Genomic DNA, 27,831 nt, shown 5'->3' on the forward strand with positions numbered 1-27,831 from the left:
CTGTTTTAAAAACTATTACTCCGCTTTTGGAACACTTTTCTGGGCATTCTTAACCATTTTTCTACCTTAAGATAGATTCTCCCATTCATTCTCCCAGAGAGAATGAAGGTTCTTTGGACGCCTATGTCAGTCAAAGGCAGCATCCGAAGTGTTAAAAGAGTGCTCTTATTGATATTTTGATGTTTGATAAAAAAATGACCATCTAATCTAAAGTATTTCAACATTGCAAGTTCTCCCAGAGAGAATGAAGGTTCATTGGACGCCTATGACAGTCAATGGCAGCAGCCGATGTGTTAAATGAGTGCTCTTATTGATGTGTTAAATGAGTGCTTAATGATATTTTGATATTAGATATTTAGATCGTTTCAACAGTATTTAGAGTCTAAATACTGTTGAAACGATCTAAATACTGTCTAACTAAAAGTATACTAATACTTTTATTTGTTTGATAAAAATGACCATCTAATCTAAAGTATTTTAACATTGCAAGTTCCCCAGAGAGAATGAAGGTAGTAGGTTCATTGGACTGCTTCAATAAAAACACCATCTGCTATTTAATAAATTGACACTAGATGGCAGTAGCCGATCAGGCGAACCAAAGACAGGCGACAAAAAAGACCGGTGACAAAAAAGACCGGCGACCCAAAAGACGACGACCAAACTTCCGGGCGACCTAAAGACCGCTACCAAAAGACCGGTGACCAAAAGACCGGCGACCAATCGACCGCGTACCCACAAGACGCACCGCACCAAAACACGCAGCCAGGCATGGCAAAACATACACCAGCTTAAACATACGGACACGCTAAAAACACGTTTTTTAAAAAGGCAACGGAAGCAAAACTGAGTTCGGTTGTATTTTATTTAGCCATTTTACAATGTACTCATGTTTTTTGATCAATCATCACCCACAAATTCATCAAAGTCCTCATTTTCTGTGTCCGAATTGAACAACTGTCCAAATGATTCATCAAAAACGCCAGGTTCCCTCTTTGTTGTCAGAGTCACTCACATTGCCATGTGGCTCGACAGAAATGATGCCGGCTTTGGCAAAAGCTCGGACAACAGTGCAAGCAGACACGTTAGTCCAAGCGGCCACAATCCATTCGCAAATAGTGGCGTAACTAGCCTGGCGTTGCCTCCTACTCTTCGTAAAGCTTTGTCTGCTTTGGCAAAAGCTCGAACAACAGTGCAAGCAGACACGTTAGTGCTCCATTGATTGGTTGATCTAAAATTCCCTCGCGGCTGCTCTATTCCCATGTTACCCTGCATAATTGATGGCTTGAAGTTTGGACTGAGCTTCGTAAGCGTGTCTATTTGTATTATTCAGATCCATGCTGAGCGGTACCCGGTCGTTTCGTCAAAAGACGTTTGGTCGACGGACAGTTCGTCGAACGGACGTTTCGTCGAACGGACGTTTTGTCGAACGGACGTTTCGTCGAACGGAAGTTTGTTTGACGGATTCGCCGCCGGACATTTCGTCGAACGGATGTTTCGTCGTCGCCGGATTCGCTTGCTCGCCCCACCCCGGATTCGTGTGTGTACATGTTTTAATCAACCACGGCCCGCGGGCCATATACGGCCCGTTAGGCTTTTTAATCCGGCCCGCCAGCGTTGTCCAAATTATAGTAAAAATCAATGACCTCATTCATTTCCCTTTGCCCTGCAATACCGCTCATCACTCTCAATTTAAAGACTGCTTTCTTTCGTTGAATAATATGTTCTTAATGTTGAAGTAAATTTGAAAATAAATATTCACCTTCAATTGTGTATTTTTTCTTATATTTCAATCCCCAGGTTTGATAAATTACATTGCGTGTCCAAATGCTGTCAAATTTTAGTAACAATTCTGGCCCGCAAGTCAAAAAGTTTGCCCACCCCTGGTATAGACAAACTAGCCTATTTTATACTATTATTGTCCCAAATTAAACACATTATCAATAAACTGCCATTGACGGCGGTAGACGTCCGGAACTTTGACGTTAAAATAAAAGGCAATAGGTAAAATTATTTTATTAAACAATTTATTAAAAAGAAGACAAAGCAAGTTCACAGATGATAGTCATCTGTGAGCTCTTTTAACCGTTCATTAACAGCAAGGTCACAGATCATATATTTCATCCAACGTATATTAATTTTAATTTCTTGTAAACTGTGTGTATATGTGACATGCTAAAGTGTTTAATTTATTATTTTATTAAACAAATAAAAGGGGGGATGTTTCGATTGGGTGTTTCCAGCGGACATATTGATAATGTGTTTAATTTTGGACAATAGTATAAAAGAGGCACAAACACGCACGCGCGCACGCACGCGCGCACGCACGCGCACACACACACACACACACACACACATATACACACACGTATAGTGACAAAGACGAAATGCCATAATGCAAGACAATGCGGCCGATACGGTCATTTATTTAAAAATAAAGATACACGGATAAAAGGCAAAACAAAATTTATTTTGATGTCTATGGATGAAAATTAATAAAAACAATAAACCGTATCATGCATGAAACGTGAAAAAACTCACTTACTTGTGCCTGCCGTTGCTCGCTCAGGGCGTCACCATCATTCCGTAGTTAAACGTGCTCTGACTGGCCAGACGCGAGTAGTTTTGATACGTGTGTTCATTATGTTTACCATGTCAGCACATCCCAATAGTTGTTTAGGCTGATCGAAGGTCTTGCAGTCGATCATTAAAATATCAGCCTCGATTCCTGCGTAATGTGTATCTCCTGCTTTTACTGTACCCAGAGACAAGGTGAAAACTAGACCACTATGTACATAATTCTGGGTTGTACAGCTCACGTGACTTCCTTTTTGAATTTGTCTACGTGCAGGCAACAAACACCCTTTCGGAATGTACAATCCAGCAGACGATCCTTTCGACTCATACAGTATCTCAGAAATACCACGTGCGATGATCTTTCTTAAGATTTTCCCTCCAAAGTAACACATTTGTACTCCCTATTAAAACCATGAATATGGAGGTGTACATTTTGAATCAGGGGGCGTCTTATACGAGAGAAATCGTAAAATTCAACGATTTTTAAGACAATTTTAAGGGTACATCTTATTCACGGAGGCCAAGATGCGAGAAAATACGGTATGTCGGGGGGTTTGTGCCCCTGGTAGGAACACCCATGGAAAACTGGTTTGAGGTGAGGGACCAGACAAAGAATGACTCGCAAGAACTCTTTTCATGAGCAACATTATCAAACGCCATATGCCTTCGCCCGGACACAGGTCACCGGGACCCCACTCTGGAGCCAGGCTTTGGGAGTTCTCGCCGAACCAGTCTACATGTGCTTTGTGGACTTGGAGAAGGCATTCGACCATGTCCCTCACGGAGTCTTGTGTAGGGTACTCTGGGGATATGGAGTTCTGGAATCCCTGATACGCGGGGTTCGGTCCCTATATGACCGATGTCAGAGTAAGGGCGGTTAGCCGACAGTAAGTCGGATCCGTTTCCAGTCCACCAGGGCTGCTCTACATTACCGATTCTGTTAAGAACTTTTATGGACAGAATACCTAGGCGCAGCCGTGGCATTGAGGGGGTCGGACTTGGTGACCTCGGTATTGCGAGCTGTGGGTCGTGACCGAAAGAACAAGATCCCAGATACAAGTGGCTTAAATGAGTTTCCTCCGCAGGGTCTCCGGACTCTCCTTTAGAGATAAGGTGAGAATCTCAGTCAACCAGGAGGGCCTCAGAGTAGAGTTGCTGCTCCTCCGGATCGAGAGGAGCCAGATGAGTTGGCTCGGGCATCTGATCAGGATGCCCCCATGGACGCCTCGCTTGGGAGGTGTTCCAGGCCCGTATTACCGGGAGGAGGCCACGGGGCCGACTTCGGACACGCTGGGGAGAGTATGTCTCTATGGCCCGGGAACGCCTTAGGATCCTCCCGGAAGAGCTGGATGAAGTGGCTGGGGAGAGGTAAGTCTGGGCTTCCCTGCTGAAGCTGCTGCCTCCGCGACCCGACCTCGGATAAAGCGGAAGATGAGATGGGAGTGGTATTATGAACGAAAAGTTCTATTTTGGTCTCATCTGACCACAAAACTTGCTCCCATTACTCCTCTGTATCATCCAAATGGTAATTGGCACACCTACGACGGAGTTTGACATGTGCTGGTTTAAGTAGGGGAACCTATCGTGCCATGCATGATTTTTAATCATGATGTCTTAGTGTATTACCAACAGTCACCTTGGAAACAGTGGTCCCAGCTCTTTAAGGTAATTGACCAAGCCCTTTCATGTAGTTCTGTGCTGATTCCTCATCTTTCTTAGGATCAATGAGACCCCACGAGGTAATATCTTGCATGGAGCTCTACTCCAATTGAGATTGACCGTCATGCTTTTCTTCTTCATTTTTCTAATGATCGCAGTGGACCTTTTTCACCAAGCTACTTGACAATTTCTCCGTAGCCCTTTCCAGCTTTGTGGAGGTATACATTTTTGTCTCTGGTGTTTTTGGGCAGCTCTTTGGTCATGTTACAAGTTTGAGTCGTTCTGATTGTATGGGGTGGACTGGTGTTGTTATACAGCTAACGACGTCAAACAGGTGCATCTGATTTAGGATATTACATAGAGTGGAGGTGGATATGGACTTTAAAGGGCGAACTAACACGTCTTTTAAGGGTCAGAATTCTAGGTGATAGACAGGTGTTCAAATCCTTATTTGCAGCTGTATCATGCAAATTGTTTAAAAAAAAATCATTTAATTTGAATTCTGGATTTTCCTTTTTAGATTACCTCTCCCACAGTGGACATACACTTACGATAAAAAAATCAGAACTTGCAATAAATACAGCAGGGTGTTGAAATACTTTTTGAACTGACTGTATAAAATGTAAATAATCCACTTAATTTTTAAAGGCTTGACTGCATTAATGAATCACTTGGATCACAAAATTGTCACAATTTGTTAAAACAAAACAAAAAACAGTCACAACAACAAAGGCATAATAGTTGGCCAAATACTTCAAGGAGTATGGAAGTTGAGTTTTTGAGTCCAGCGTGTATCTTCCCTCTTCAATCTTATGTTCTGAATGCTCTCTCTCTCTACAAACAGATTTTCCCTTTTGTACAGCAAAAAATAGCTCAAATAGAAACTCAATTGATTTAAGTGGGAGAGCTGCCAGACTCTCCCAACAGCACAACTGATATGAATGATGTTATGCCATGGTATAACCGTAGCTCCCACAATGTAGCGCTACCATGAGGCGATCTTTCAGGATCTCCTGGGTGGGGTATTCAGGGAGTTTCAGCATGTTGATACTGGAAATTGAAGACAGAAAAAAGTAAAGGTTCTTTCAAGAAGCTGGGTTCTCATATTTGATGAAATGAAAGATGTTTAGTGCAAATGAAATCAAACATGTTGTTGTACCCTTTACCGCACAAAGAGCCCTGTCCTTGGTTTCAAGTTTTCAGCTATGTGTCACAATGCCACCATCAAGGGCAATAAATATTGAGTCATACTAGCTGTCAAGATGAAATATTCACGATGATGTTGTGGATCAAATTTGTTGACAAAGATGTTGTCTTTTGTTTTAATGCTTTATTTTTCTCTGAAAAACCATCTCCTTTCCTTCCAGGAGCCTTTTCTGCCTGTTTGAAATGAAATTGGTCTTTCTTAACATGTGCACAGTAGTAGTGATTTGCGGCATATCTTCATCCTTAAATTTTAAGTGTAAACAGATTCATCCCACTTTCATATTTGAGATATTTCTTTTATTGGTCAATCTGAGGTCACCCCACCCACATTAAAATGGCCCAAACCTGCTACAAATGGTGTGAATCGTTTGTTCTAGGTTGTAGAAGGTTTGCTGTAAAAAATAATTGTGCTGCAACAGTTTTGCAGATATTGTGCTGATAATTTGGAGTGATGACGTCATGCAGGTCCTAATCTTCGGCAGAAAAGAACAGCAGTTGTGCCGTTCGTTTTTGCTATATGTGTTGTACAAAGTTTAGTTTGTGTTGCTATGGGTTGGGAGTTATTCCAAATTCCAAATCAATATTTTAATACATTAGGTCAGGATCCGGGAACCTTTTTCACCTAGAGAGCCATAAACAATTCAAATCTAATTCCTAGAGAGCCATAGGCAGAATTTAAAAGTACAAAAATGTGTGCATTTTTTCTCATTTAAACACTTTTAAAGTACAAAAACTATCTAAATTCTAATGAAATGAAAATGTATGACTAAAGTAGGCCTAGAGTTGGTGCCCGCGCCCTTTAAATTGTGATGTTTCAACGTGAAGCTCCCATTGGTCAATTGAGCGCATTCAAGGTAATGCCGCGAACACAGAGATGTGTCTATGTGGGGCTTTTACTGGTGTGTTTGGGACTCATCTCTCTCACCACCGGGTTCCACATTTTAGCTTTTCGGTCAGCAGCCATATGCACCCATCAAAAGAGACATATCTGGCTTGCGACCCAGAAGGTCACGACCCCTGCATAAGGTCATCTACAGTTCACACAGCCCCCTTGATCCGGAAATGTTACTTTTTGTTGGCGCTGTCGTTTTTGTGCTACCGTTTTCTGATTCGTGTAGCTTCAACCCTTGTTTCTTGTGTTTTTCTGAGTGTGCCTTACATAATTACGTTTTGTGTTTACGTGTGTTTACATATATTTACTGAGCTGCCATTCGCCATTCGAACCTATTGGAAAATGTATTTTCCTTTCTTATTTATTTTTATCCATCTGCAGGTTGCTGAAGTACAGTGCTACCAGCTTCTTAATGCAGGAAGACATATGAAAGAAATCCAAGGCGTAACTGATCAGCAGGTGTGGGTCAGATCCATACCCATTGGCAAGATCGAGCCAAATGACGTGCAGGTCGGCCTTCTCCCGCTTGGCCTTGTGGATCTGGTTCCAGATCATGGCAGAATGCTCTACGCACCCTAGAAAGCCCGAGATTCCTGCTTTTTGGTATCGATGTAGCCATTCTCTATGGAGTAGGTGGACATCCTTCTCGCTAACGCCGTGAAGATCTTCCCCTCTACGTTCAGCAGCGCGATGCTTCTGAATTGGCCAATTTCTTTGGAATTCACTTCCTTCGGGATGAAGACCGCTACAGCCCTTTACCACTCCGATGGAATGAGCTGCTTCTTCCAGGCAGTTCTCATTAGGTACCAGAGTAGCTCTAATACATGGGGGCAGTTTTTATATAACTTGTAGGGGAATCCATTAGGGCCCGGTGCTGATGAGGACCTTGCCTTCTTCACTGTTTGCTCAACTTGGGGGGCATGGTGTTAAACTCAGCCTTCGGTGGTGAGGGCTGGGTATGTACAGTTGTGGTCAAACGTTTACATACACTTGTGAAGAACATAATGTCATGGCTCTCTTGAGTTTCCAGTCTGAAACCTCTTCTATACTCCCTCTACACATACGACTGTACACCGACCCACCACTCCAACTCCATCATCAAATTTGCCGATTACTCCACTGTGGTCAGACTCATCTCAGGGGGATGAGTCTGACCACAGTGGTGTTTGATGAACAATCTCACACTAAACACCACGAAAACTAAAGAAATAATCCTGGAATTTCGCAAACGCAACACAGATCTGGCCCCACTCCTCATAAATGGAGTATGCGGAGACAGGGTCCAGTCCTTAAAATTCCTGGGGGTCCACGTCACGGATAAGCTCTCCTGGTCTACCAACACCACGGCAGTGGTAAAGAAGGCCCAGAAGCGATTTCCTGAGGGTCCTCAGGAGGAACAACTTGGACACTAAGCTTCTGGTAACCTTCTATAGAGCCACAGTGGGGAGCATCCTGGCATACTGCATTACAGTGTGGTACGCTGGAAGCACGGCAGCAGACAGAAAAGCCATGCAGAGAGTGATCAACACCAACCGAAGATCATCGGCTGCTCTCTGCCCTCACTGGATGACATTGCCAGCCCTTGCTACCTCAGCAGCCGCTGACAGCAGCTAACATTGTTAGGGACCCATACCACCCTGGTCACAGGTACACGGTCGATTGGTCGCCGGTCTTTTGGTCGCCGATCTTTTGGTCGCCCGGAAGATTATTGATGATTTCCATTTAAATTGTTGCTCAAATTCCCGAAATACAAACTGTGAATTACTATTTAGTCATACTTAATGCCCTAGTAATTATTAGGCTAAAGAAAAGCTCAAAATTTCCCGGACTTTAATTGTTTTTTGTTGGAGAACTTGTTAAGACCCTGACTGACGTACCTTCTTAAAGGGACAACTCATGTACTTATACACTCACACGTCGGCTCAGTGAAACTGCTCATGGCCATTGTTGGCTTTTATTGCTAAGTAGACCGTGTTGTTTTACCTTGTTTTGTCGCCGGTCTTTTGGTCGTCGGTCTTTTGGTTGCTGGTCTTTTGGTCGCCCGTTGTCGCGGTCGGGGCGACCAAAAGACAGCGACCAAAAGACCGGCGACCAAAAGACGGCGACCAAAAGACCGGCGACCGAAAGACCAGCGACCAATCGACCGCACACGCTGGTCACAAGCTGTTCCAGCTGTTCCTCTGGCAGACCCTACAGGTCTCACAAAACACGGACAAATAGACTTAGGGACAGTTTTTTTCCCCAGAGCCATCAGGGTTCTGAACTTGCATTAGCACGACACACAATCCCTTCTGTGCAATAACTTTGGGGTGTGCCATAACAATGTGCAATGTCTTTGATTGTGCAATATTTTAGAATTTACCTTGCCTGGATGTGACTTTTTATATTTTTATATTACTTATTTATGTTTTTACTGGGAAAACGCACTTTGTGGAGTAGCACCACCAATTTAGTTATACACAGCTGTGTATAATGACAATAAAGGCTTTTGATTTGATTTTTTAAAATATTTTTAGTCTTCAGGTACCTAAAACATGAAGCTTATATAGGAGCAACTGAAATTTCCAGATTATGAAGTATAAAGTGGGTGATAATTTTGAAAGATCGGAGGTTTGGCGTTTTTTAATCATGACTACAAATCTAAGTTGGTTTTAATGAATTGTTTTAATGTCACTCCGTATCTAAAACACGGGTGAAGAATCCCATAACAAAGCCTTGTGTGAAAAATCATTGTCAAAAACACGTGCTTGATTAACCACTCTTATTTGGACGATGCTGTATAGATTGAAGTCTAACAACTTTATTTTAGTTTGATATCCAATTCATGTGCATACACATGTTTGTTTGCTATAGGCTGTGCTCATTTCTGAATTTGATATAACCTAACCATTTACACACACATATTGACAGGCACCCAGTTAGAAAAACAAAACTAGACTGGGCTGAAAAAGGAAATTCAGCGTGATTACCAAGTACTGGAGGTAGGCAGAAGATTCAAGGTGTATGGCACTGCAGCGATGGTGAACTTCTGTAAACCACTTCCACCCATTAAAAAAGCAAAGCCTCCATGAGGAACTCTCGAGCTAATGGTGAAAGTGGGTTAAAAAAATACGAAAACATTTTTTCTTTTAAATCAGAGAAGGTTCAATGGTGCAGACAAACCTTCCAGTGACAAACTGAAGCATCAGGACTCGTTCCTCCAGAGTTAGTTGTCTCACCAATTTCCAAAACCACTGTGCACCACAGTAGACAGTAAAGTTAAGATGAATGATAATAACAAACAGTTTTTTTAATACAAGTCTCCAGATGTACAACATTAAAAATTTGAAGCTCAACTAAAAAGTGCACCGTGGCCCAATGAAAAGATTTATGGGTTCAATCCCTGATCCAGCCTTCCTTTGTGGACCTTGGATGTGCTCTACATGTCTGTGGTTCTATGTGATGCATGGGCCAGAAGGGCCAGCCACATACACATGTACAGACGCACCCCTACTTACGAACATTCAACTTACGAACAACGGTACATACGAACATGTCTGCAAATTGCGTTTAAGTCCAAAAATGTTCGAAAGTCCAATTTTGTATTTCGCGTCTTTTTCGGAGTAGTACTTCTTTCCGCCGCTAATACCGACGCCTGGCGCTGTGAGAGCTCAGCTCACCCAGCATCTACCTTCTTCGTTGCAATGCGGAAGTGCGTGAATGTATCTCCAGTGTGCAAAGAACCTTTTTCATTTGTATCATTAAATATCTCATGCATCCAATATTGAATATGGTTGGTAAAAAGCTAAAGGCTTCTATTGAGGGAGTTGCAAGGAAGAGGCAAGCCATTTCATTTGAAACGAGTGGCAATAATAACGAAGCTTGATGCGCGTCAGAAAGTGGTGAGCGTTGCACATTCAGTACCATTTATAAACAGAAAGATCGAGCAGCAGGACCCAAATATTGAACGTTGCACAAAGTTTGCAAATCAATTGAATGATGCCATACAGTGCTACTGCATCATTTATGATGAAAAAAAGAAGAAAACTGTGCAATCGTCATTAGGTCGCTTCTTTTGGCCAGTTTCTAATACATAAATCTATCTCTCTCTCTACAGTACTGTACATATTCTCTCCATTTTATTAAATGTTTTTTTTTTCAGTACAAACCAATGCGTGTTACTTATACAAGCCTTAAACATACAAATGCACTTATATAAACCTTCAATATACTTATATAGGCCTTAAACATAAATTATAATACAAAATATAGCACTAAATCAACTTACAAACCAATTCAACTTATGAACAATCGCTCGGAACCAATTGCGTTCGTAAGTTGAGGAGTGTCTGTATCTATCTATATATGTGTATATATGTGAGTATGTGTATGTGGCTGGCCCTTCTGGAATAGCTGCCCACCCCTCATATAGAGGCTTAGAGACAATGTAATTACTCAAAATCGCTTGCAAACGGAAGCAAAATCCAAGTTACAAGACATCAAACGAAACATGAAAGAAAAAAAATACATAATCTAAATACACTTCCTGTATCTGTTTCATTTATTCATTTATTTATTTTTTAATTTATTTTTTTGGTACGCTTACTTTCCCATTGGCTATCTCTCAACAGCTCACTGACCTCCCATTTTCACTAGCAGGAAGCGGTGTCTCCATGATGGAGACAGAGGTTAGGGCGCTGTGGGTGAGAACTAGCTTGTGCAGGGGTGCGGCCACCAGTTACGACAGGGGATCACACCACCATCATTTTCAAAGGGTTTAGGACACATGTCTCAAAATGGCGGCCCAGGGGCCAAATCTGGCCTGCCGCATCATTTTGTGTGGCCCGGGAAAGTAAATCATGAGTGCTGACTTTCTGTTTTAGGATCAAATTAAAATGAAGAGTATAGAGTGTATTAAATTTCCTGATTTTCCCCCTTTTAAATAAATAATTGTAATTTTTTAATACATTTTTTCTGTGTTTTTAGTTCAAAAATCATTTTGTAACATCTAAAAATATATAAAAAAGCTAAAATAAACATTGCTTTAGATAAATAAAAAACTCAATATTCAGGGCTTTTAATCCAGTTCTTTTAATCCATTTATTAAAAAAAATCTAAATATTATATCTAAAATGGTCCGGCCCGCATGAAATCAAGTTGACGTTAATATGGCCCGCAAACCAACCTGAGTTTGACACCCTTGGTTTAGGGGATAGGATTAAAGATCGAGGAAAAAAGTATGCTAATTCAAAGAAAAATATGCTTCAACTTAGGAAAACTTCAAGTTACAAAACCACTTCTGGAACGAATTAATGTCGTAAGTAGAAGTACTACTGTCTATTCATTTGAATTGCGGAATCTCGTATTCACATGCATCAATTTGAATGCCTTTTGGGTTGTATTTCACATGATGTGGCTGTGGCCATGGGAACTACCGTATTTACTTGCATATAAGACGCTTTTGTCGGACAAAAAATGATGACTAAATCGAGGGTACGGCTTATATGCGTATAAAAACATGACATGCACGAAACTGCAAGTTGACATAGCCATGACACGATGACGTAATGACGCAATGGCGCCGTGACGTCATGACGCAATGGCGCCGTGACGTCATGACGCAATGGCGCCGTGACGTCATGACGCAAGACAATGGGCCCGATACGGTAATTTATTTCAAAATAGAGAATATATAAACAGATAAAACGCTCAACAGAATTTATTTTGACGTGTATGAATGAAATTCAAGAAAAAACGTACGTATCTTGAATAAAACGTGAAAAAACTCAAGTTCACTGCTCGCTCGGGGCACGGCCATATTACCTAGGGCGCTAAACCTAGTTAAACGTGCTCTGATTAATAATATGAACAATCGAAAGAATTGAGATATTTTGACATTAGAAGCAATATGGCTGCCACAACATCTTAAATATCTGGTAAGAAAATTTTAATTTCTGTAATTAGAAGGCATCAGGTTCTCATCAATATAGACATATTTCTTTTTTCAAATTGAATAATTTGATATTTTGCATTTACATAGGCAGGCATATTAACTTCTCTATGATATTGACCCTAATAATGTGCTTTTGATTCATTCAGTATCTCAGAAATGCCACATGTGGTGATTTTTCTTCAGATTTTCCCTTCAAAGTAACACATTTGTACTCCCTATTAAAACCATGAATATGGAGGTGAAAATTTGGAATCAGGGGGGCGGCTTATACGCGAGAAATTCTAAAATTCAGCAATTTTAAGGGTGCTTATAGGCACTGGCGGTTTATATGCGAGTAAATACGGTAATTCCAGTGCAGCCTTCACAATCTAGACAAAATGGATGAGTTATTAATGATTAAGTTACAAAATCACCTAGTCATTTATGTTTATGTTGCACCTAACCATCGTTTATTCCCAAATGTCTGATGAGCTAGTCATGGTGGGACATATCACCTGCATGTTTCTGTGAAAGTCTCACACATTATCGCACAAGTGCACCTGAATTTCTTCGTTCTTGTGACAGCGCCCGTAATTTTCCCTGTTTAATTGTCGCAGACATTCCTTAGCCCAAAAGCAACCGGTAGCGATCACCCTGAGACACTATCGTTGTCGTGACACATCTGTATCATAGCTGCAGGTGGTGGAATCTCAGGGTGGGACAAACATTCATTCCTGTGTAATTGTTCGTCTATAATCCTTATAAAGTGGGATTTATAGATGGGTGTGTGTGTGTATGTTAAGATTCTCTCACTACATTTGTCCAAACCGTGCCACGTAGAGTTGAAATCTTTTATGGTGGCCAGAAACGGCTGTCGGATCCTAATAGACGAGTGATTGAATTTCTTCACCTTCTCTAAGTATTTATTTGTTAAAGCTGAAAGCAGAGTTGATGTATGAATCATTGTTTTTACATGATGTGCCCTAAACGCACCACGTGGCTGATTGGCCATAAGGTAGGACACCTTTCCACGTCATTTACAAACGTCATTTTCGGAAGAATTTCCACTAGCGAGTTTCCAGGTGCTCCCCGAAACCCTTTTTTTCCCTGTCGTTACGGGAAGACTCGGCGAGACACGATGCTGCTGGCCGAGCAGACCCAATTTAGTTATAAGGTAGGACGCCTTTCCACGTCATTTACAAACATCATTTTCGGAAGAATTTCCACCTGCGAGTTTCCAGGTGTGCGCGTGCGCGCACGCGCACACGCACACACACTCTTCCATAAATCACGCTTTATAAGGGTTAATAGAATAGATAAAGCGTGATTTATGGATGGGTGGATGTTTTATGTTATTCTTACATTCTCCTTCTCACAACAACATTAACCTTTTCTAAGTGTGTAAATTCAAGCTTTGCGCATTTGTAAGGATTATCGATGAGTATGCCTGATCAGAAATATGTTAACTTGCTGCTCTCTTGTGGTAGTTTTAAGCATTACACTGCAGATTTGAAAACCCCATACCTTCTTCAGTGCACACTGCAGTGCTTTTGTATAACTGTACATAATTGTATACACGTTTGCTGTGCTATGCGTGTAACTGACATTTTCCTTTCTCATCTAACACATTTTTCAAAAGATATTTTTTTATAGCGCAACAACTGTCTTTTGGTTCTAAAGGAAATCAGTACCGGGAGAAAACTCACGCAGGCTCAGGAAGAACATGCAAAGTGCACGAAGGAAGGCTAAGCCCAAGACAAAATACACTTTTGGAGTGAGGAGGAAATTCATGTCTTTTACAGTAGTGTCTGTCTCACAGTTTAACATTTCTTTTTGAAACAAGGTCAACTAATATGAACATCTGAGTCAATTATATGAAAGTCAATGGACTTCCTGTGCTATTCAGACAAATATTTTTTTGATTAAAAAAAAACTAGTAGTCAAGATAAATTTGCCTATCAAATTTTAAAGAATAAAGTCAAAAGTCAACATTGGCGCTAAAGAGCCCACCTGAATGACTGGCTCCTGGGGATCATAGCCACTGGTGTACTCAGTGTTCATACACCAATCCTGCACATCAATCTCTGGCATCCCCGACAGCAGGAGCTCCTGCAGGCAAGTAAGATATGCTTAATTTGAAGTTGAGTATTTGTCTGACACATTCATTGAATTTGAATGTTGAATGAATCAGTGCCAGTAATTCGTCACATTTGTGTGTGCACTTATGTTGCATTTTAGTATTCATGATCAGATGTGAATCATTGTACATACGCCCTACAAATGATCAGGTTGACTTCTCACCAAGACAGCAATCATGGTTGCAGCTATGCCTTGCAGACCTTGTGCTGCTGACAAGATAAACACACAAAGACGAGTAACCTGCAGTGTCTACAGAAAGTTTTCATACCACCTTAAAGGGAATCTCAACTCAAAATAAAAAAATAAAAAGCATTTATTGTCATTATACAACAGCTGCGTATAACGAAATTAGTGGTGCTACTCCACAAAGTGCATGTTTCTCAGTAAAAACATAAATAAGTAATATAAAAAGTCACGTCCGGGCAAGGTAAATTCTGAAATATTGCACAATCTAAGATATTGCACATTGTTATTGCTTATTGCACAGAAGGGATTGTGTGTCGTGCTAATGCATGTTCAGAGCCCTAATGGCTCTGTGAAAAAAAACTGTCCCTAAGTCTATATGTCCGTGTTTTGTAAAATTGTTTCTATATATTTTATTTTAATGTTAGCAATAAACCTATAATATGTAAACTTTCGTTCATTCATTTTTTTCATTCATTCGTTTTCTGAATCGCTTTATCCTCAATAGGGTCGCGGGGGTGCTGGAGCCTATCCCAGCTGACTTCGGGCACAATGCGGCAGACACCTTGAGTCGGTGACCAGCCGATAGCAGGGCACGAGAAGACGGACAACCATGCACAGAGAAAACCCACGCAGGCCCAGGGAGAACATGCAAACTCTAGACAGGTGTACGGACCTGGATTCGAAACCAGGACCCCAGAGCTGTGAGGCCGACGCGCTACCCACTCATGCGCCGGGCCTAATATGCAAATTTTTGCAATGCAAATAGTTGGCAGTTTAATCTCATCTCACATCATCTCATTTTCTGAACCGCTTTATCCTCATTAGGGTCACGGGGGTGCTGGAGCCTATCCCAGCTGACTTCGGGCCAGAAGCGGCGGACACCCTGAATTTGTGGCCAGCCAATCGCAAGGCACAAGGAGACAAACAACCATTCACGCTCACACTCATACCTAGGGGCAATTTAGAGTGTCCAATGAGCCTACCATGCATGTCTTTGGAATGTGGAAGGAAAACGGAGTTCCCGGATAAAACTCACGCAGGCCCGGGGAGAACATGCAAACTCCACAAAGGTGGACCGACCTGGATTTGAACCCAGGTCCCCCACTGTGAGGCCGACGCGTTAACCCCTTTAGCTACTGGGCCGCCATGGCAGTTTAATATGATTTTTTTCACCCATTATTGTTGTTTCCGTCAAAATTAAGTGACCAAAAATGGTGCCGCCGGCTGTAGTGGACTGGTTATCTGTGGCAGACCAATTGTTGGCAGACAATTTTCCACAGAACACTGGTGGTATATTATTCTTTGGTAAACACTAAAATAAAATAATCAAATAAAAATCGCGATGAAAACGGCATCGGGATTTGGTATGAAAAAAAGATATGATCTTTTTTTTCCATATCGCTCAGCGCGAAACTCACCAGCGTTTCCAGTTCTAGCCAATACAAAATGAAAATAATGAAGACAAAAAAACATCAGAAAATTGGACTGCAAATGTAGACAACATGCTGGAGTTGCCTAGAGTTGGTCGTGTTCAATGTTGCGCCTGTGGTAAAGGTTTACCGATGCCAATGCCCATGTAAATGCCCCATAAGTGTTGGGGCACAGCATGGTGGATTAGCACCATACCACCAGTCTCATAAGTCTCCACTTTGGGCTTTTTGACTCAAAAGGAAACTGATTACAGGAACTTTTGGAAGAATATAGCCTTGGATCCAAGATGGCGGCGCGGACGGGTGCAGCGGCTCTCTGCTCTCCAGTTTGGTGCTTTGTTTTCTCAGACTTATTGTTATTTACTAACATCTGTGAGGCAAACGTTTTCCACAGTCGCCAGGACTTAATTACTCTCGGTAGGAGATGCGATATATCCATCACAAAAGATTACGAACAAACCTACAATATCCCTGATGACATCTCGAGACCACTGGGATCTCCGTGGATAGTCAGAACACCCAGCATACGACGGAAGGCGGCGAAGGGAAAGAAAGCAAAAGCGGGGATGCCGGGCAGGGGAAAGAGCAGGGGCGGAGGCCTTTGTGTGTACATACACAACGACTGGTGCTGCAACAGCAGGATAATTAACACTCACTGTTCACCTGATTTAGAGCTCTTGGCTGTTCTGTGCGGGCCCTTCTATCTACCAAGGGAGCTAACGGTAGTCATTGTAATGGATGTTTACATCCCACTGGATGCTAACGTTAGCACGGCACTTAGCCTCCTGCTAGTGACTGTAAACAAATAGCAGCTTGACCACCCCAATGGAGTACTTATTGTCACCGGTGACTTCAACAAAGCATGTTTAAAGACTGTTCTGCCTAAGTTTATCCAGTACGTGAAGTGTCACAACAGAGGAGATAAAACTCTAGACCAGGGGTCACCAAACTACGGCCCGCGGGCCGGATTCGGCCCGCCGGCACATTTGGACCGGCCCTCTGAACAATACCAAAGACGCTGTTTTTTTTTTTTTTTGTTTTTTTTGTTTTTTTTTTGGGATGCAGCCCGCCGGCACATTTGGACCGGCCCTTTGAACAATACCAGAGACGCTATCGGATTTATTTTCCTATTTGGCCTTGAAGACTGGGACGTTTTAATCTTGTGTTTGGTTCATTGCACCCCTGCTGAGCCCACAAATCATCCCAGTGAAGCGGGCCTTCGCATTGCTCCTTCGGTGACACGCGCGGGGAGAGTGTTTGCCTTTGATGCATGCGGGCATTCCACCGTTGCATGCGTGAGCGGAGTGTTAGCGAGACATCTGGACGATCGCAGGTGAGGGCGGAGCCCTCGTACCATCGCTATTGCGATGCTATTCAAGCATATAAAAACTGTGCAACCTGAACCTGTTTGAGAACGGAATAATGGCGAAAAGGTTAGTTAAGAGAAAAATTGATTCAGAATGCAGGGTATTTAACCTGCAGTGGACAAACGATTATTTTTTTGTTCAATGCAAAGAAAAGGCTGTTTGTCTCATCTGTCAAGAGACGGTGGCAGTATTCAAAGAATACAATCTTCGCCGGCACTACGAATCCCGTCACAAGGACAAGTACGATAGCGTGCAAGGCCAAATACGAGCAGACAAACTCTCAAAGCTAAAAGTTGGACTATTATCTCAGGAGACTACATTTCTACGCCAAGCTCAGCTGAACCAGGCATCCGTTCGGGCCAGCTTTCGGGTTGCTAAACTGATAGCAAGCAACGGTAAGCCTTTCACTGACGGAGAGTTTGTTAAGAAATGTATGGATGTTGTCGTGGAGGAAGTGTGTCCCGAGAAGAAAGATGCATTTAATGCCGTAAGTCTGTCGGCGAGTACAATCACCAGACGCGTTGAAGAAATCGGGAATAATGTCTATGCCCAGCTGCAGCAGAAGACGAAAGATTTTGACTTTTTTTCATTAGCACTGGATGAAAGCACGGACGTGCAAGACACAGCGCAACTGCTCATTTTTATTCGTGGAGTTAGCGCAAACTTTGAGATATGCGAGGATCTGGCAGCCCTCCAAAGTCTCAAAGGGACCACAAGGGGAGAGGATATTTTTGACAAAGTGTGCCAAACCATGGAGAAGTTGGACCTGGACTGGTCAAAGCTGGCTAGCATCACGACTGACGGGGCTCCTAGCATGGTGGGCGAAACTCGCGGTTTAATAGGACGCATGAACCGTGAGTTGGAAAAAAGGGGTCTCACCGCCCCGCTACGAGTCCACTGCCTAATTCACCAGCAAGCACTGTGCTGCAAAGTGTTGACGTGGGATTCTGTAATGAAGGTTGTGGTGTCGTGCATAAACTTCATCAGGGCAAAGGGACTTAAACACAGGCAGTTCCAAGAATTCCTGTCTGAACTGGAGTCTACGCACGGAGATGTGCTGTACTACACAGAGGTCCGATGGCTGAGCCGGGGCAGAGTTTTGAGGCGTTTTTACGAGCTTCTACCCGAAATTAACGCATTTCTTCATTTAAAAGACAAAACGGTCCCAGAGCTGATCAACCCAGAATGGAAATGGCACCTCGCATTTTTAACAGACGTGACAGAAATACTTAACCGCCTTAACTTGCAGCTACAAGGCGAAGGGAAACTCATTTGCGACATGTATTCACACATAAAAGCATTTGAGGTGAAATTAGCGCTGCTTTTGGAACAAGTGAAAAAGCGCAACTTTGTCCATCTTCCTGCTACCCAAAACCTGTCGACAGAGAACCCAGCGGTCCCGTTCCCAACTGAAAAGTGCGTGGAAGCACTGGAAATGCTGAAGGCGGAGTTCGGTGTGCGATTCACTGAACTACATGTTCATGCAAAAGAAATCCGTCTTTTTCAGAACCCCTTTGTTGCCGACATTGATGAAGCCCAGTCTTCATATCAGTTTGAGTTGGCTGAGTTACAGAACTGTGATGTTCTGAAAGACCCATTCAATCTCAACAGTCTCATTGACTTCTATGCCTCCCTCCCAAACGACACATATCCAAACATCAAAAAACATGCAATGAAAATGTCCTCAGTTTTTGGCAGCACGTATATCTGCGAGAAAACCTTTTCTCGCATGAAACTGCTGAAAACTCCGATGAGATCAAGATTGACAGATGAACATTTGCATCAGTGCTTGAGACTGGCTGTAACTAGAATGGAACCTGATATTCAACTTCTCACCAGCCAGATGCAGGCCCACAGTTCACACTGATGAACAGACATAGGTAAGCTCACTTTTCTGATTTGAATGAGTCATTCTGAGCATAAACAAATATAATCATAATAAAATCTACTGGGATAAAATCCATCTTTACAACCATACTGGTAGTGAAATGTATTGTGCTGTGTAGGTGCGGTTTCACTTAGTTCAGTTTCTCAACCTGCTTCCTTTGTGGTTTTCACAGGGAAGTTGATGAGAGAGCTGCAAACAGCGGTGTCTACAAGCCTATTGGAACAAAAGGATTATAAGGAAGAAACACAAGAACTTTAGGAGACTGGTCATATGTGTCAGAGAGATTCTGCTCTGACAACTGAGCTGAACTTTTATCTGTTAAGATTGTGCATGGCACAACAGAAAGTTAATGTTCCATGGCTTTTTTTCTATGAAGAACCCAGAGAGAGTTATTTAGTTCTTATTTATTTTATAAATAGTGTTATTTATTTCCTGTTTTTTATGTGAAGAACTCAGAGAGGGTAATTTAGTTATTATTTATTTCATTAATAGTTTTATTATTTGTTTTCTGACTTTTTTCTGTAAAAAACTGGAAAGGGTTATTTGGTTATGTGTGGCTTTCTGGAAAACAATAAAAAAAAATTAAGCTCCCCTACGATCGTCACACTTTTTCTGTTACAAACTGACACCAGCCCCCCATCAGAGAAGGGAAAAGTTATGTGGCCCTCACAGGAAAAAGTTTGGGGACCCCTGCTCTAGACCATGTATATTCTAACATTAAACATGCTTATAGAGCCACACCCCTCCCTCACCTTGCTGGATCAGACCATCTCTGCCTGTCCCTCACCCCCTCATATACTCCACTCCGGAGGCTAACAAGGCTGCAAATAAAGATAATAAAAAAATGGCCTGAGGACGCCCTTTCTGCATCCGACCATCTCTGCGTGTCAGATGCAGGATATTTTTTCCCACACCCTTCTGGAACTTTTTGAACACCAAAACCTCCAGGACTACACGGACACTGTACTCTCCTACATCAAAAACTGCATGGACACTGTCACTGTTAATATACGTATCTGGGTTTTTCCTAACCAAAAACCCTGGATGACCAGTGAGACACAGGCACTCATTAAATGCCGTAACACCGCCTTCTGGTCAGGGGACAAGTTAAAATACAGCGCTGCCAGAGCAAACCTGAAGAGAGGCATTAAAAAGGCCAAGGCAGCATATATAAGGAAAATTGAGGAGCACTTAACAGAAAATAACCCAAAGAAAATGTGGCAGGGAATACGACACATTACCAATTCCGATGACAATAATTCGGTGTCTGTTAACACAGATGCCTCACTAGCAGAGGAACTGAACCGTTTCTTTGCCCGCTTTGAGACAAATCGGATTCAGTCTCAAAACATCCACCACCTTGCAGCATTACACTGAAGCTTCAGGAACATGAAGTGAGACAGGTACTGTGGACTGTGAACACCAGGAGGACTGCTGGCCCTGATGGAGTACCTGGCAAGGTCCTCAAAGCCTGTGCTGACCAGCTGACTGGGGTTTTCACAAATACTTTCAATTGTTCCCTGCAACAATCCATCATCCCCTCCTGCCTGAAATCTGCCAACATTATCTCTTTCCCTAAAAAGCCACCCATTGACAGCCTGAAGGATTACAGGCCTGTTACACTTACACCTGTGAGCATGAAGTGGTTTGAAAAGTTGGTCGCCCACCACATTTGGGATACAATCCCTCCCTCAGTTGACCCTCACCAGTTTGCTTATAGAGCAAACAGGTCCACTGAGGACGCCATCGCCGTAGCTCTACACACAGCACTGAGCCACCTGGAGCACCAGGGGATTTATGTCAGGATGCTTTTCATTGACTATTGCTCAGCCTTCAACACTATAATACTGGACATTCTGGCTGACAAACTCTCCCACCTTGGACTATCCTCTCCCGTCTCCTGCTGGATTAAGAACTTCTCAACCAACCATCCAGAAACTGTTAGACTTGGTCCCCAAGTGGTAGTGACATTAAAATAAAAGGCAATAAGTACATTTTACTTATTGGAACTTTGACATTAAAATAAAAGGCAATAAGTAAATTTTACTTATTGGAACTTGGCCATTAAAATAAAAGGGAATAAGTAAAATGTACTTATTGCCTTTTATTTTAATGTCAAAGTTCTGGGCTAAAAGTATACTAAGACTTTTATTTGTTTGATAAAAATGATCATCTAAAGCAGGGGTCTCAAACTCAATTTACCTGGGAGCCGCAAGAGGCAGAGTCTGGGTGAGACTGAGCCGCATCAGGATTTCCACAAGAAAAGGGCTGATAAAACATTCCAACGTTATCAAATATCTTTATTTTTTAACAAAAAATAATGAAATAAACCTCAGTGAAGTAGAGCACATCCCCATATTCTGACTCCATTTCCTCTAAAAAAGCACGGAACGTTCTGTGCTTTAAGCCCCTGGATCTGATTTGGTTGATGCATTTCACAACGAGAGACATCACATTGTCAAACTTCAGGCATCTGCTGCAAAGGGCCTGCTGATGGATAATGCAGTGCAGAGCTATGGCCTCCTCCACACCCTCCTCTTCCAGTTTTTTTTGAACAAGTATTACCAGTCCATTCTTCCTCCCCGTCATTGATGGGGCTCCATCGGTTGTTATTCCAACAAAGCTCTTCCATGGCAAACTGGCATTCTCAATGGCATCACACAGCTGGTGAAATATTTCCTTAGCGGTGGTCTTCCATACATTGGAATTACTGTGAGCAACTCCTGCATCACTTCAAAATTGTCATCAACACCACGGACATATATTGCAAGCTGGGCAGTGTCTGTGATGTCTGTGGTCTCATCAAGAGCCACTGAATATACACTGAAACATTGTGCTTTCTCACACAGTTGATCATAAATGTCACTTGACAGGTCAGAAATGCGCTCTGCCACGGTGTTGGCAGAAAGGCTGATGTGGTTGAACTGACTTTTCTTTTCTGGACAGACAAAATGTGCAGCCTATAATATGCACTTTTTGATAAATTCACCTTCTGTGAATGGCTTTCCTGCTTTAGCAACCAAACCAACTCACAAACGGCGTAGCTAGCTTCGACTGCTGCATTACTGTCTTTGGTAGCCTTCTTGAAGAAATCCTGTTGCCTCAGAAGATGTGTTTTAAGACTGGCAACCTGGTTGGCTCTCTCATCTCCCTGGTATTTTTCGTACTCCTCAGCATGTCTCGTAGTATAATGACGTTTCAAGTTGTATTCCTTGTGCACCGCAACTTTTTCAGTGCAAATGAGACACGTCGGTGTGCCCCTGTGCTCAACAAAGAAATATTGCACTCCCCACTTTTCTTGAAACTGTCTGTGCTCATCACCGACCTTTTTCTTCACGGCAGGCTTTGAAAGAGACATCTCTGGGGCTCTGTAATATGTGTTTCAACTTGGAATGAGTCTCGGGTTGACTTTCAGTCGCGCGGTTCTGTGGCGCATGTGCACTTTCGCTATTACGACAGTTCTCTGAATTTCTCAAGTGTCATGTTAACGCACTTACTGTTAAGTTTCAGTTTCACTCGCGGAAATGGCTACAGACACAGACACAGGCTGGATCACGGATCATAGCGCCTCATTCAGTTCTATGCTGAGAGCAGCGGAGGACTGTGCGCGCCGAGCGGAGTGATCGGCTTCACGGCTTCTCCTCCGCCCAGCTGATTGGAGGAATAAATGAGTGAGTGAGCGAGGCACTGGACAGCCCGGCCGATGTCCCGCCCTCCAGAGCCGTATACCTCACCGTGATTGGTTCATTCAGCTCCGAACACAAGTGTCATTCATATCAATCTTGCGGGCCGCACAAATATTAATCTTTCATATTAAGACGGGGCCGCAAATTATTGTCCCGGGGGCCGCAGTTGGCCCGCGGGCCGCGAGTTTGAGACCCCTGATCTAAAGTATTTCAACATTGCAAGTTCTCCCAGAGAGAATGAAGGTTCATTGGACGCCTATGACAGTCGATGGCAGCAGCCGATGTGTTAAATGAGTGCTCTTATTTCTCCCAGAGAGAATGAAGGTTGCTAGAATTTGTAAGTTTTACTGCTTCAATAAAAACACCATCTGTGAATTTGCTTTGTCTTATTTTTAAAAAATTGACAGTAGATGGCAGCAGGCGATGTGTTAGATATTAAACTCTAAACTCTTCCTCTCTCTGTCATCATTTGGGCGACCAAACCGCGACCAAAAGACCGGCGACCAAAATTCCAGGCGACCAAACGTCCGGGCAACCAAACGTTTGGGCGACCAAAAGACCGGCGACCAAACGACCGCACACGATGGGTCACAGGCTCCCTCTCCCTGTAATTAGGATGGGTGGCAGGCTGCCTTGCCCTGGAAGTAGGATGGGACGCAGGCATCGGAGCACCTGTCGTCAGGGGCCCCGTCATCCAGGGCGCCGCCGTCTAGCGACTAGATGGGTGTTTGAGAACGGAGCGGCGGGACGGGCGCTTGAGAACGGGGAGCCGGCACAAGCGCATGATAATGGGGCGTCGGCACGGGCAGATGAGAATGGGGCGATAATGGGGCGTCGGCACGGGCAGATGAGAATGGGGCGTCGGCACAGGCTTTGGTGAGCGGGGGGCAGCAACAGGCTTTGGTGAGCAGGGGCAAGGACAGGCTTTGGCGAGCGGGGGGCATGAGCAGGTTTTGGCCAGTGGGGGGCAGGAACAGGTTTTGGCAAGTGGAGGGCAGGAACAGGCTTTGGTGAGCAGGGGCAAGAACAGGCTTTGGCGAGTGGCGAGCTTGAAATGGAACTGGCACTGGCAAGCAAGAAGCAGGAAGATAATGGAGTTCTGACTCGGGCGCTCGGGCGTCAAAAACCGCCCAACTATAGATGGAGGGGGTCTGATCCCCGGCTGCAGAAGCTGGCTCTTGGGACGTGAAATGTCATCTCTCTGATCAGAAAGGACCTGAGATAGCGCATGATGTTCAGAGGTTCTGAACAGATGTAGTCGGGCTCACCTCTATGCACAGCTCAGCCTCTGGCAACACTCCTGTCGAGCGGGGTTCGGCACTCTTCCACTCTGGAGTCGCCAACACTGAGAGGCGATGTGCAACTGGGGTCATATTCATTGCCCTACGGTAGTACCTGTGCATTGGGGTCCGGCCCCCCATTAACCGCGATAATCGAGGTATTACTGTACTTCTTGCCCCCCGGCTCGGTGCCTGTATGTTGGGGTTTACCCCGGTGGACGAGAGGGAAGCATCCCTCCGTCTTCGGGTGGGGGGACGGGACCTAACTGTTTTTGTGCATATGCACCAAACAGCAGTTCAGAGTACCCAACCTTTTTTGAGTCCTGGGAGGGGGTGCTGGAGTGTTCCTTCGGGGACTCCCTCGTTCTGCTGGGGGGCTTCAATGCTCACGTGGGCAATGACAGTGAGACCTGGAGGGGAGTGATTGGGAGGAATGGCCCGGCCCCCCTGATCGGAACCTGAGTGGTGTTCTATTGTTGGATTTCTGTGCTTGGTGTGGATTGACAATAATGAACACCCTGTTCAAGCACAAGGGTGTCCATATGTGCACTTGGCACTAAAGCCGCAGTTCGATGATCGATTTTGTGGTTGTGTCATCGGACCCAGGGCTGCGTGTCTTGGACACTCGGGTAAAGAGAGGGGCGGAGCTGTCAACCGATCACCACGTGGTGTTGAGTTGACTCCGATGGTGGGGGCAGATGCCGGTGCGGCCCGGGAGACCGAAATATTTCGTGAGGGTTTGCTGGGAACGCCTTTCGGAGTCCCCTGTCAGAAGGAGTTTCAATTCCCACCTCCGAGAGAGCTTCTCTCATGCCAGGGAAGAGGCAGGAGACATTGAGTCCGAGTGGACCATGTTCCACGCTTCTATTGCTGAGGCGGCAAACCGGAGCTGTGGCCGCAAGGTGGTTGGTGCCTGTTGTGGTGGCAACCCCAGAACCCGCTGGTGGACACCGGCGGTAAGGGATGTCGTCAGGCTTGGGACGGTCTCCCAACCAGTATACATGTGCTTCGTGGACCTGGAGAAGGCGTTCGAACGTGTCCCCTGGGGAGTCTTGTGGGGTGGGGGGGGTACTCCGGGAGTATGGGGTTCCGGAACCTCTGATACGCAGGGTCCGGTCCCTTTATGACCGGTGTCAGAGTCTGGTCCGTATAGCCAGCAGTAAGTCGGACCTGTTTCCAGTGGGGGTTGGACTCCGCCAGGGTTGCCCTGTCACCGATTCTGTTCATAACTTTTCTCCGCAACCGAGTGTGCAGCCCACAGTTGAGAATCAGCACTTACAAATCTGAAACCACAGTCTTCGGTTGGAAAAAGGAGCTTGCCTTCTCCGGCATGTGGTCCTTCCCCAAGTGGAGAAGTTTTAACTGTCTCGGGTCTTGTTCACAAGTGATGGAAGAATAGAGGGGGAGATGGACAGGCCGATTGGTACTGTGCATGCATTGGTCCTATGTGGTGAAGATACAGCTGAGCTGAAAGGGGAAAGTCTCTATTTACCGTTCGATCTTTATTCCTACCCTCACCTATGGTAACGAGCTGTGAGTCGTGAGCCAAAGAACAAGATCCTGGATACAAGCATCCAAAACTAGTTTCTTTCGCAGGGTCCATTAGAGAGAGGGTGAGAAGCTTAGTCATACGGGAGGGGCTCCAAGCAGAGCCGCTGCTCCTCCACATTGAAATGAGCCAGATGAGGTGGCTTGGGCATCTGATTAGGATGCATCCTGAATGCCTCCCTGTTAAAATATTACAGCCACGTCCCTCTCGAAGAGGGGCACAGGGCCCAGGACACACTGGAAAGACTGTGTTTCCCAGCTGGCCCGGGAACATCTTGGGACCCTTCCTGGCTGAAATGGCTGGGAACAGAGAAGTCTGGGCATTCCTCTGAAGCTGATGCCCCCCTTTTACCTGATCTCGGATAAGCGGGAGTAAACGGATGGATGGATATATCATCAACACATTGTGTTTTGAATAAACAGGTTTCAAATTGTCATATGTTTGAAGCATTGCAAGCACCCAGGAATCATTGTTTATCGGAGTAAAAACATAAAACAAACCTTTCAAGCCAACACTTTCAAGGAAGGATACGAATTGAGAGTGACAGGTGTGTCTAACAAACGCAGGGTGGAATAAAACAATTGATCCATCAAATTGAAAACATTAAATCTGCCAAAACACAAACATCTTATGGAGCTAAATAAAATGGGGGTTTAAGGTGGCTCAAGACCCCTAGTTAATTCCTTAAGCCAGTGTTAGGTTTATCATTACTATAGATGTGTATCAATATATAATAATAGGGGGGAATGTTAGGTTTATCATTATTATAGTATGTACTTGCAACGAAGAATTATTGACATTAATACAAAGGGCATTTTAATGCATCTCTTGCAAAAGTAAGGACTGTGGTTCGCATCAAGAGGACTGGGAATGGCCTTGGGCATGAAGATGGGTTCAGAACAAGCACCCTTGGGAACAGTGTACTGTTTTTGGCTTCAGAAGATGAGTCCACAACAAGCGCCATTGGGAACAGTGGACTGTTTTCGGCTTCGGAATATGAGTCCACAACAAGCGCCCTTGGGAACTGTGGACTGTTTTGGCTTCGCAGGATGGGTGCACAACAAGCGCTCTTGGGAACTGTGGACTGTTTTTGGCTTCGCAGGATGGGTCCACAACAAACGCTCTTGGGAAGATTCGACAAACCTACAATTGCTTTGAGAACTGTGATAAATTGTTATGAGACTCTAAATATGTTTAGACTTCTGTGGGGCATGGCGTTAAAATCTTATGAATAAAGTAGCGAGAGAGACCTCGAGTTGTTAGAATTATCCTGACTGGGTACGCAGATGGATGTATTCTCTTCTTGCAAGAATTAAACGAAGATGTGACTTCAGATGCCTCTTTTATTGTGAATTTGGAAATACACAAGAATTATTCCAACAGCCAGGAATGGATAATCAATCTCCACATGCAAGCAGGACAAATCAGCAGAGGGAACAAAGAGGATACCAATGGTAAAAGACTGGCAAAATAGAAAAAGACAAAGGAAAACCACTTACCAATTCATATTCATCAAAAAGCTGGATGAGTGAGGGTGGGATGAAAGTGTGGAATCCTTGCAAGAAGGCATTGATCTGAGGCTGGATGGCCCTTGTCATTCTCAGTTCAGTAACCAGCTGGACGTACTCAGCCTGACACAATCAAACACACACGTGCACACAAAGATTAAAGTCCTCGGAAAATGAAAATAAGCAAAGACATTGAAACAGGGTATAGGACGAGTGATGGATGGGAACGACCTAGAGTACAGGGGAGTCATCACAGCCTTTGTTGACTGGTGTAGGCAAAACCACCTCTACATCAACGCCAGTAAGACAAAGGAAATGGTGATCGATTTTCGTAGGAATCCTCAACAGACCACTCAGGTGAACATCCAGGGTACAGACATTGAAATCATGGAGAATTTTAAGTACCTGAGTGTTCACCTCAACAACAAACTAGACTGGTCCACAAACATAGATGCCCTGTACAAAAGGGGCCAGAGCCGCCTCTACCTACTGAGGAGACTACGGTCCTTTGGAGTGTGCAGGACACTGCTGGGGACATTTTACGACACTGTGGTGG

At 43.9% G+C, this 27,831-nt stretch overlaps 1 protein-coding gene across 4 annotated transcripts in view; it reads right to left on the reverse strand.

Annotated features, from left to right (window-relative positions):
- Nucleotides 1-4,707: 4,707 nt before the first annotated feature.
- Nucleotides 4,708-27,831, reverse strand: part of hace1 (HECT domain and ankyrin repeat containing E3 ubiquitin protein ligase 1) — a 133,673-nt gene continuing 110,549 nt past the window's right edge. For 3 of the 4 annotated variants that reach the window (XM_077599241.1, XM_077599242.1, XM_077599240.1), the window contains 5 exons: nucleotides 27,267-27,398; nucleotides 14,253-14,351; nucleotides 9,494-9,564; nucleotides 9,301-9,414; nucleotides 4,708-5,283 (listed from right to left, as the gene is read on the reverse strand). In XM_077599241.1, the coding sequence (XP_077455367.1) occupies nucleotides 5,181-5,283; nucleotides 9,301-9,414; nucleotides 9,494-9,564; nucleotides 14,253-14,351; nucleotides 27,267-27,398 (519 nt within the window). In that variant the 3' untranslated portion in view covers nucleotides 4,708-5,180. Of the gene's footprint in view, nucleotides 5,284-9,300; nucleotides 9,415-9,493; nucleotides 9,565-14,252; nucleotides 14,352-14,543; nucleotides 14,588-27,266; nucleotides 27,399-27,831 lie in introns of those variants that run through there. The other variant, XM_077599243.1, reaches the window with a different exon arrangement.

Source organism: Stigmatopora argus, chromosome 4, assembly GCF_051989625.1.
Source record: "Stigmatopora argus isolate UIUO_Sarg chromosome 4, RoL_Sarg_1.0, whole genome shotgun sequence".
Lineage (NCBI taxonomy): Eukaryota > Metazoa > Chordata > Actinopteri > Syngnathiformes > Syngnathidae > Stigmatopora > Stigmatopora argus.